This window comes from Oreochromis aureus, linkage group 4 (genome assembly GCF_013358895.1).
Source record: "Oreochromis aureus strain Israel breed Guangdong linkage group 4, ZZ_aureus, whole genome shotgun sequence".
In the NCBI taxonomy this organism is placed as follows: Eukaryota; Metazoa; Chordata; class Actinopteri; order Cichliformes; family Cichlidae; genus Oreochromis; species Oreochromis aureus.
The window spans coordinates 17,126,171-17,137,568 of NC_052945.1; the positions used below are offsets into that span (position 1 = coordinate 17,126,171).

The 11,398-nt window shown below is 43.1% G+C and overlaps 2 protein-coding genes across 2 annotated transcripts; both read right to left on the bottom strand.

The window, feature by feature from the left end:
* Positions 1-1,518: 1,518 nt before the first annotated feature.
* si:ch211-256e16.3 (kelch-like protein 20) lies at positions 1,519-6,795 on the bottom strand. Its single transcript, XM_031730619.2, has 12 exons — positions 6,665-6,795; positions 6,039-6,341; positions 5,810-5,944; positions 5,541-5,732; positions 5,270-5,413; positions 4,876-5,062; positions 4,303-4,449; positions 4,047-4,175; positions 3,005-3,181; positions 2,751-2,897; positions 2,498-2,663; positions 1,519-2,330 (listed from the first exon to the last, which is right to left on the bottom strand). Exons 2-12 carry the CDS (start codon positions 6,327-6,329, stop codon positions 2,174-2,176), a joined length of 1,872 nt encoding a protein of 623 aa, XP_031586479.1. The 5' UTR covers positions 6,330-6,341; positions 6,665-6,795; the 3' UTR covers positions 1,519-2,173.
* Positions 6,796-8,509: 1,714 nt separating this feature from the next.
* On the bottom strand, positions 8,510-11,315 carry anks4b (ankyrin repeat and sterile alpha motif domain containing 4B). Its single transcript, XM_031730632.2, has 2 exons — positions 11,051-11,315; positions 8,510-10,053 (listed from the first exon to the last, which is right to left on the bottom strand). Exons 1-2 carry the CDS (start codon positions 11,209-11,211, stop codon positions 8,949-8,951), a joined length of 1,266 nt encoding a protein of 421 aa, XP_031586492.1. The 5' UTR covers positions 11,212-11,315; the 3' UTR covers positions 8,510-8,948.
* Positions 11,316-11,398: the final 83 nt, after the last annotated feature.

An 11,398-nucleotide genomic window follows, 5' to 3' on the forward strand; every position in this document is an offset into this window, starting at 1 on the left:
GAAAATATTCCTGCTTCCTAATTCAGCAGTTATGATGCTCAGAAATGCTGGAAAAACTTCTCAGCCCCAGGAAATCAGGGAAAGCCTGTAACTTGGAAAAGCATAGATACAATTTTACATGGCATTAAAGGTATTGTACCAAAAAGGTGGTGTGGATGTCACAAAGTCTACTACAGCAAACTGAAACTAAGCTAAAAAACTAAACTTAGATGTGGAAAAAAATCAATTTAGTTAATAAAACAAAAATAAAAACTAGACTATTTAAATAACTATTACACTAACTGAAATGATTTTGTGAACTTGGCAAGCTAAGTAAAATGTATTTAAAATACAGACGAAAAATACTTAGTCTTTGCCAGCTTGGGGCATTTTGGGGCATTTTTACTGTAATAGTCTAATTTCCCTAAATCTTGCCTTTGATATCAGCCCTCCAAACAATGTTAATTAAAAAGTTACTATTATTATTATTATTATTATTATTGCCATTTCGTCATTATTTACAGTTTTAGTTACACCATGGTGTTGCTTTCACCTTACAACTGAAAAACATTCCCCATTTCATCTTAAATTATTCTTTCGTTAACGCTGACTTCCATCGTTGCTGCCTGTAATCACTTTTAGTAGTAGTAGTAGTTTAAATTCCCTTCGCATTATCCCCCAGGTTTATCTGGATTTTTATTATTTTGTTGTTGTTTTTGTTATCATCTCGTGCTAAAAGATCATGCGCTTCTTGTCCTCCACCCATTTTCTTCTTTTCCTTGCGGTCGGAGTTTCTCCGCTTCACCTGGTGATGAACGTGTTTCCTTAAATAGATAAACGTGGGTGTGGCTGTGTGGAGATCGCACGTAGGCAGCACGAGCCAGTCGTTAAATGTTCGTGGAAACTTTTTTCGCCGTGCGCAAAGAAACAAAATATGCGTAAAATTAATTATAATAATATGTTTATAAAACGTGTACACCGCCGTGCGTATGTTAGGAAGTCAGACTCATTTTGAACCAACAATGTGCAATCTGCATGCCACGCCCCCATTTCTCTATAGAAGGAAACACGTTTGTGTCCAGGTGAAGCGGAGCAAGCGGTGACAAGAAGCCTGAACCAGAAAGGAAAGAAAGAAGAAACCCAAAAAGAAATTTGACTGGAAAAATCAATTCTATGGACAAGAAACACATCAAGAGCCTCAAAGTCCTCTGTACAACTGAAAGATTTCAAGATTGTAATATTAAACAAATCTTAATTTTAAAAACAAAACCGCATTAAACATGCTGACTGTATCTACTGCTGCTATGAGATTGTCATCCATCCCTCATTTACAGCTTCACACTCTGAGCCATAAATATGAAATACATGTTATTGTCTGCATCATGTTGACAGTATCATCTGCTGTCTACATGTACATAATCAATAAAGCCGATTCTGATCTTGGGTATTTGATACTCTTGTAGCAGGAGTGTGCATTCATCAATACTTTTGAGTGTTTTCAGGCTTCATTTGTAAAAAGGAAAAACTAACCCACCGGCATTCACAGTAAAGAAGTAAACATCTTTATTACAAGTCATTTTCACTTGAATTCACCAGTATGCATGACGCACATTACAAAAATATACTCAACATATAACAGGTAGTAAAGACAATCACTAAGAAGTTCAATGTGTAATTACAAAAAACACTCACATATACACCTTTGCCCCGCCCACACAGGTAACCTTCAAAAACATTCATAACTGACTTTTTGGCCCACAGAGCTTTTTAAGAGGACCATTCTCATCTTATCAACCTCCAATAAATACAGTCACATAATACAAAAATAACCCCATTGGCTGGGAAAACATCCAGATTGTGGCACTCGGACAATAAAACAACAACTAAAAAATGTTCACATCATACAGAGCGAGTTTAGACTACGGACATCAGATCATTTATGTTAAGTCACTGCGCCTCTGCTGCCGAGCCACAAAAGGAAGGACCCCAAAGTGATTAAGACTTATTCCACAGGCTGTCACCAAACAGGTCCCAGAAACAGCTCAAGCAGCTCAGTGCCAGTTCCAGGCATCACTCCTCAGCACGCCAGTCTTCGCAGCTCTCAGTCTTGTAGCGCATAATCTCCAAGGAGAGTGCAATTTCAAAAAACGAAAACAAACAAAACCACAGGAGATTTCCCATTTGTCGTCCTCCCTCAGTTTTCACTGGGCGTCCCGGGACTGCTGCTCACTTGGATGTCCTTTCTAAGCCGGAGAGAGACGCAGCTGAGCCAGCTGCGGCTGGTAGGCATCTCCCCAACAATCTCCCACGTGTCCGTCTCGTCACAATACCTCTCGATAGTGTCGTGATATCTGCACGCAGAGCGGGATCAGCTTTAAACAACCTCATTGACCTCTCCTGTGTTTAATCCACAGGAATTTAAAGCCCCTTTTCTTAATATTTCAAATATATCTGAGCTCTGCAATTGCCTGGAAAACACTAAATTTACAGGCAACGTCTTTTCTAGAAAGCTCCTCACCTGTCCCAGCCCTCTTCTCCTCCCAAGACGTAGATTTTGCCATCCACGACAGCAGCGCCGGGCCGATAGCGTCGTTCCTTCATGGGGGCACACATTGTCCACTGGTTGGTCTTTGGATTGTAACACTCCACTTTATCTGTGTTCTCTGTCGAGGCATGCCACCCGCCTACAAACACAGGATTTAACAGACATGACTGCACTTTTAGGAATCAGAACAAAGCAGAGTTAATGGGCTGGATGATAAGTTTGTTACCTATGACGTAAATCTTTCCTTTAAGAGTACAAGCAGCTGATCCAGAGCGGGCGATCTGCATGGGGGCGACCTCTGTCCATACTGCCGTTTTAGGGTTGTACACCTGTGCCAGATCTGTGCCGTCACCATCCTCTAGGACTGCACCACCTGCCATGACACGTCCCGAGTGAATAAATACACTACATACAATCAAAATGAACAAGACAAAAAAAAAAAAAAAAACCCCTGCATGTGTAAAAGCCCGCGTTTCCTACCAGTAACGTAGAGCAGGCCATCCAGAGCCACCACTGCTGGACTTGTGACGGCCATCTTCACAGACTCTGTAAACTGCCAGGAGTTGGTGTGGGGGTTGTAGCACTCCACCGAGTCCAGACGTGAGCGTCCCTCCCACCCTCCCACTGCGTACACAAAGCCGTCAAGCATCACCAGGCCTGTGGGGAGAAGGCACAGCGGATAAATAAACATGGTTGCTATTAAAAACCGTCCTTCAGTTTACAGTTGGATCTCTCATGCCCCGATCTAATCTAATCATGTTTTCTGTCCTATTCATATACCACTACAACGACAGATGCTCATTAACGTAGGTCAACATTTGAGTTAATAAAGTCAGTATATGTAGAAGACATCACTATTAGCAATATTAAAGTACTTTTAATGCTCAGTTTTAGACTTATTTTCCACTTTTGGAGGCGCATAGATCATAAGGGCACAGCTATGACCACTTCAATCCTTCTGTTTGGGAGGGGCAGCCAATCAGATAAAAGCTGGGTTAGAGGGAGAGGAAAGGAGGTAAGACAGCTCATTAAGGGTCAGTTTAAGATAAAGATTTTGAACTGTGCATCATGTAAGTGCCAAACATGAGGCCCAAAGGACAGAATTGGCCCAGCAAAGGCTACAATGGGGCCCACTGGAAGGCTTTGAAAAAAAAATGTGAATGAGTGTGTCGATTTTGAACTTATAGCTGTGTTTTCATAAGTTTTACAGCTTTTCCTATTGATAAAGACGTCTACTATTGCCATTCATACTACACAAAGGCACTTATATCAAAGCACTTTCCTCCTCCTCAGCACCAAACAGCAAAAAAACAATTAAATGGCAAAAAGGGACCCATTTTTCTACCATCTGCTATGGAAATGTCTGGATTCTCTTTTTTTTTTTTAAGTAGGATTATATCAAAAGACTCCTTTTGGAGCTACTAGAATCAAACAAAGTTAGGATAGTTGATAGAGTTCTCGAGAAGAAAAATAGGGTAACGTGGCTGAAAGACAGAAGCTGTAATTACCAAGACTTCCTCACCTAACTCCGAGCGAGCTACATTCATGGGTGCCATTTCCATCCAGGAGTCAAAGCAGGGGTCATAGCGCCACATCTCTCTGCTGGCTGAGCCGTCGGGAAACTCTCCACCTGCCAAATACAGGGTCGAATCTACGGGCGGGGACAGGGAAGAAAGGTGATTGGATAAGCAGAAGTAGACATTTTCAGCACTTAAGCTTATCTGTGCATTTCAGAGAGTGTCTTAACCCATCAGGTTGAGTTTTACTGACCCCCTCACCTGAGACCACCAGCCCGTGTTTGCTCACGGCGAAGGGCAGGCATGCCAGGTTCTTCCACTGGCTCGTCACAGGATCGAAGCTCTCGACGCTGCGCAGCACCACCTTGTCGTCCTCCCCGCCAACTGTGACTATCACTTCAGCGGTTCCTGTTTCCGTGGCAACAGGAGTAGAGGAAGAGAGGAGTGAGCCACATATGTTAATGTAAAAGAAAAACGCAGCCTGTATGGTACAACATAAGAGTGCGTGGAGCAGCGAGCCATTTAATGTTCAACTTCCACTATTCTCTTGATTTGCATCTGGATTAGGTTAAAACTGTTCGGTCCACAGTTTGATAACACAAACCGGGAAAACCAGCAAACATCTAAAAACCTGGAATCCAAAATTTTTCTTCTAATAGAAGAAAATAGACCCAAATAATCGTCTGTCCATTGAATAGCTGAGCATTCTTAACACCTTGCGGAGTATGAGGACGGGGAGACAGATGCACACTAACAAATCATCAGGATGACAGAAAATAGTGCCATGCTAAAAATTAGCTCTTTGATTCAGACATGAGTGTTTTTTATTTTTACCAGTGGACCTGCGAGGCCTCGCTCTTGGGCAGTAGAGCTCTCCACGCCGGTCCTTAAGCAGCAGATAGTCCTTGGCCTCAGAGATGAGCCTCTGGCAGACCTGGCTCTCCTTCACCACGTCCAGAGACTCAATCACATCATGGAGGTAATAGGGGCTGATGAGAGGCAGGCGGATGTGCTCCAGGACCTTTGAGGAACAAAAATGGAAAGGGATCTGATGGGTGGTACTCATGAGCAGCTGCTGTGGTCATGGATTTAAAGATGTATGATACCCCCCCCCTTTTTATTTTTAAATATAAGCCTGAAATTACCTGCTAAAAAGTCTCCTGTCCAGGTAAAATAAAGCACAGAGTACACGGATCTATAAGCCCACGTAAACATGAGTGAACCTGACCTTTTCAAAGCTCTGTTTACGAGAGGAACATTTATTCAACCACAACATGGCGGCTTCGAACACGGTCTCCTCTTTGGGCACGTTGAGCAGATCGCTGGCAAGGATTTCCGTCAGCTTGTCCACACACAGAGATAGAAACTCCTCCTGGAGAAAGACAGGAAGCATCAACAGTTTGATTATTTATGTGAGGGCACAGCTTTGCATTAACAGTAGGTGATACAAGATTACCTCCTTCATGACTCCCTACTCTGGGTTTCCATCACACCCTCACCTGCTGACAGACTGTGCTGAAGTGCTCAAGGATGTAGTCCATGCTGCGTTTCTCCAGCACCTTACAGGAATGCGCCTCAGCAAAGCAGTGAATCCCCACACAGTTCATCTCGTCCATCTGACGCTCCATGAAGCGACAGCAGGCCTCTCGGACCGCCATCACATCCAGCAGGTTGGCTGCTGCCAGCAGCGCCTGGACACAGATCACTTTCTAAGCACGCACGCGCTTCACGAATGACAGCATCGAAGAGGCGTGAGAAGATTTGTTACCTGCACGTTGGCTTTGGAAATGTAGACCTCTGATGTGTAGGCATAGCTCACCAGCATGCCAATCATCTGAGGTTCAACACCATTGATGGCAACACGCTCCTGCTTGGACTCTATGAGGTCAGCGGAAAACATCGCCTAAGGATAGAGAAGGATGGAGAAGGAAAACACATGATTCTAAAGGTGGAGTCCTTTTCAGTACGGACATACCTGTGAGGAAGAGTGCGTTTACCTGGAAGTAGGAGCTGAAAGATGCCAGGACTATGCGGTGGCAGGGGAACTCCTGTCCTCCGCAGCACAGAGTCACATCGCAGAAGGCGTTGTTGAGCCGCAAGCTGTTGAGGCCCTGCAGGACTGTGTTGGGGTGCCTGGTCTCCACAAACAGGTAGTCCTCGCTGCTCTGGGGAGCAGGGACAACGGCAGCAGTCGGGCTGGCTTCCTCCTGGACCTTAACGGTGGCGTTGATAGAAGAAGGCAGGAGCAAACCGGCGCTGACGGAGATTATTTCAGCCATGTCTGCCATTGCAAGCCAAGCCTGGGAGGCAAAATATCACAGTTAGCACTCTTGGACGCAAACTCAGACAATCAGAAAACGGGTTGAGACATAGCTGGCAACGCAAATCAGCCTCGCAAAGCACTAATTTGAAAGTGAAATGCGTGAAAGTGGCAGAAGGCTGCAAAGCAAGGCGGGGAGAGAGGACCCGAGATTGTCTCACTAATGAGGCTTAGCTGTGAGGCAGCGGCCAAAAGAAGCGGCTTTGTGCGGAGCCAGACTACTCAGACAGCTCAAGAACAGATATGCGATCCACACACAGGTGAGATTAATCACTAAGCAGCGGAGAGACCAAAACAACTCACCTGTTACACATAGTCGTGACTGCTGCGGAGGACTACTCGCTCTCCCACATACCAACCAAACCAGCTTCCGGCTGTCCTGAGCAACATTAAACGCCTCTCGCTGCAAGCCACGCCCACACACCCCCGGCAAACGTAAGAGGGTTCACCCCCATGTACTTCCTGCTTTGTTTGTTCATCAAAGAGTGACTCACAATTTTTTCCTTACTTTTTTGTTTTGTTTTGTTATTGCAGAGCAAAATCTGGTCGTTTGCCAAAAAATATGATTTCCGGTATTTTCTAAAAAGTGTATGCAAACTGTTGCAAATGACTTATTGGCCTACAATCTGTGAAACACGTCAAAAACATTTCTCATGAATAATATCACGTCATTTTCAGCCACAAACAGCATTCCTGTCCTTTGCCAAAAACAGTTTTTGGCAAAGTGACTTCTATATATCCTTATTTACGCAGCTAAAAAGTGTCACTGATGATAAAAAAAAGCCCTTTTTTTATACAGAGGTTCAGCCAAGAAGTCAGCAGAAATTGCAACAGACATAATATAACAGTTCTATAAAGATATTTTAATTGGCCAAAAAGGACTTCATTACAATGTAGGTACAATAATAGACAGTCATGAAGATATCTGCAAAACATGCAATTTCTTTATTTCATATGTATCTCCTTCAGGCGAGTTACTTTCTCAGGCTCTAGTCCCTCACATGCTCCTAAACCTTCAGATGATCCTACAGGTTGGGGATGCTTTTGAATTTCTTATTCTCGTTGTTATTTCCGCTGATGATGAGCTGTGATATGTCCAAGTTTATGTTTCCAGTTTTGACCTTCATTTGTGTTGTTAATCTAGTGATGAGTTTTGTGATTTGGGGTTTCGGTTTACTCTCTTCATTTTATTATTTTAGTTTTGAGCAGTGATTCCCTGTGTGTGTGTGTGTGTGTGTGTGTGTGTGTGTGTGTGTGTGTGTGTGTGTGTGTGTGTGTGTGTGTGTGTGTGTGTGTGTGTGTGTGTCCCTTTTTTCACCTCCTCCTAAATATTTCAAGTACTTTAATCAGTGCTCTTTGTATATACACTCACTGGTCAGCAGTGACAGACTGCTGCATCCTAGATGCATGAAGGAGCATTTCCATAGGTGCTTCCTCCCTGCAGCTGTCAGACTGTACAATCAAAACTGCTCTCAACAAAAACATAGATGTTCACACCAGCGCTGTAACTTGCACTAATCAGCTGAACAACTACTACTTTTATAACTTGCACATTACTTTTTCTCAGTTTATATATACTAACTTATTGGAAGTTGCATGTCTACTTTTTAATGCACAGATACAATACACAATCTTAACTTTTCTAATTATTTTAAATATTCTTAACTATTTAAACATCTTTCAGTATCCTGCTCCATTTGCACACTACAACTGGTTTGCCACTTATCTGTACTTTAACTTTAATAGCTGTACAGTACTCTGTTTTGGTAACTATTGTCCATGATGTAAATATGTAAAAAACTGTGTGTGTTTCTGTTCTATGTCCTGTGTCCTGTTCTGTTTGTATATGTGGTTTTTTTTGCTGCTGTTACAACCAAATTTCCCCTTGTGGGACAATTAAAGGACTATTCTATTCTATTCTATTCTATTCTATTCTATTCTATTCTATTCTATTCTATTCTATTCAGGTCACTTCATTGTGTTTACTAGTTCACCAGTTTTAGCCTGCCTGCTTGTGTTTGCTGTGAGTCATTTTGTGGCTCCTGTGCTTGTTTTCCTCTCTTTATTGTTGTGCTCATAGCTGCTGTTGTTCCTATCAGGGCAATTTTTAAATCCATTGGGAAATATTAAACTGGAGAGACTATCGTGCATGCGCGTTTTGTTTATTTAGCAGGTGTGTTATCTGAGGTCGACATGATTACAATAAAACATACAGCTGCACAAGCAAATCATCTGTGTGCCATATCACCTCATATGTGGAGAAAGTCAGCCAGCAGGTCAATACCAACACTTTATTATTCATTATTCTTTATTTTTTTTTCACATAATTATCCTTTTTTTTCTCTTGTTTTAAAACCAGATGTATAAGATATTGTTGATATTGTTGGCTGATGCTGCCATGGCACTTTTAACTTAATATAACAGGTATACACGGAACATATTGTCATAATATGATCAATAAAGTTCAATCTGTAGAAATGTTGGAATTTTTCACTAGTTTGCTGAATCATGTTTGTTTTATACAGAAATCGAACTGACAAAAGGCTTATTTTAAATTTGGAGGATAAATAACTGTTTTTGTATAAGATCACAAGGAGCTGTCCTTCATGATGCCTGCATTTTCCAGGGCATTTCTTCGCCGAGCAACAGCTTCCAAGATCTTCTTCCTGGGTCCGAGTTGGATGCGGATCCCTTTGAGGTCTTCATCAGAGCAAAGCATGAGCGCCTCCAAGTCAAGGTGCTCTCTGTTGAATGCGGGCGTAAAATCTGGCAAGGAGATAGAGGACAGGAACACATCCAAAGGAGAGGTGTCCTCATCTTCATCATCATCCAGTCCCAGATCTTCCTGTTCCCACGGCAGTGCGTTGTCACCCGTCATCAAGCCAGAGGTGTCTTCGTCTGCCTCAAACGGCTCGCTCTGAACGAGGTAACCAAGGCTTTCATTGGCACTGCTGGGGATGTCGTCAGAGTCTAACCCCATCTTCTTCCTGAACATCAGGCCTCCAAGGCCGGGCCGATTGAAGATGGATTGTTTCACTTGGCCTCCATCGTCGTCGTCATCTCCGAAGCTGTCCATTTCTTCTAACATGTTCTCGTCCTGCTCGTTGAAGACGTCCACAAACTCTGGGTTCTCAGATCCGCTCTCGGGTTTGAGGAAGATAACGTTCCCACTTCCTTCTGACCTCTGCAGCGTGCCTTTGTCCTTCTTCCCAAACTTCTTCAGGAGTGTGCCTTTAATAGAGCCAACTTTATCATCAGTGATGAGCTTGGAGAACTGTTCATTGACGCCCGAGATGGTGCCATTGTTTGACATTGGCGACGCCGTTCCTGCATCTGAAAAGGAGCCGGAGTTGCTTCCACGCTGCATTCTATCCATCTTGGTCTTGTGTTTTTTCTTCACCTTCTCGCAGAGTTTCACGCGTTTCTCTGCCTCTTTTTCGGCCTCTTTCTTCAGATTGGCGACCTTTTTTGGATTTTGGTTGGTCTGCTTTGCAGCAGCAGCGTCGAGGAAGCGCACACACTCCATGTGGTCGCGTGAAGCGGCGACATCCATTGGCGTGTGGAATTCATTGTCCAGAGCAAAAAGGTTGGCGCCGAAGTTGACCAGGAAGCTGAGGATGTGCATGTGGCCGTTAGCTGCTGCATGGTGCAGGGGTGTGTTTCCCCAGATGTCACTCCTGTTGGGATCTCCTCTGTACAACACGAACACACACACAAGATTTTTTATCATTAGTGATGATATTTTCATTATTTAGCTATTCTGTATTCCTGATTTATACCAAACTCCATGCATAGTAGTTGTCATGAATTTAGGGAAAATAATAAACTGATGAAAATGACATTTAAAAAATGTCAGTCCAGGAAATAAAATTAAAACAGAGAATAGATCCACATCCAAATCTAGCATATGACGAATTAAAGATGGGTGAAGTTAATTGGTGAGCTATTAAGACTTAAAGTCCTTTTACTGCTGCCCCCCTGTCAAGTTTTGATTGCCGTGTGACTGTTACACCTTGTCATAAATCCCAGTTCATGCTGCGTAATGACCAAAGAGGAAATGGTTTAGATAATCCTGGCCACGTAGACAAGACACGCTTTGTGCCCATTAAAATATAAATAAAATTAAATAAATCTAATGTATTCTCTGAAACTCAAATGTCTGTAAGAGCACTGTGACAGATTTTGTATGGTCCTGGTTGTAGTGAAAGAGGGACGGAGGTACAAGGGGAGTAGCGGTGGTGGTGGTGGTGGCGCGGCCTGGATGAACAGCTCTTTTGTTTTTGTGAGATGGATTGGGCTGGTTAAACTTTTGGCTCAGCTAATGGGAAATAAAGTCTTAGCTCATTAAAATGGAGTGAACAATAGCTGTCGAAAAAATTCAGATGAAGTGCCAAAAACAAACAAAGTACGTATGAGAAAGCATAAAACACACTTTATTTCATGCTGGTCAACCTTTGCTCTGTGAGCACTGTTCCTGGTTCCACTGTAGATCTTAATCTTATTTGGTTTTATAAAATATAATCTATTTAAATGTAAAGATTTATGTCTAACTGCATGTTTTCTTTATAAATTACAGAAAAATTACACAGGCTGAAGAAAACACTTGACGAGAACTCATATGTTCAGGTCGTTCTGTGTTTTTGTCTCAGTGTAGGATGTGAGATGAAGGACAGGCAATAGAAAGCTTACTTTCTGCTGCATATGAGCTGAAGAGCACTGATATGTCCATGAAAAGCAGCCAGTATGGTGGGAGTCATGCCATCCTCATCCGGGGTGTTCAGGTCCTTCACCGTGGCCTCCTTCAAGAGTTCCACGTATCCATCAGTCGCTGCTTTGTGGTACCTAGACATCTCTGGTAAGAAGGGAAAAGCTTGGAGAAAAATAAAAATCTAGGTTTCTCTGCGCCCCCCCTGGCTAACGTCAGATGAGCAGAAGCGACTGCAGACCCAAGCAAACAAAGCGATGACTGGGCGTCAACGCACCAGCAGCTCGGGGCCATAAAACAAAAGCAAAGTTCGCTTCACTGCTGTGAGCCGC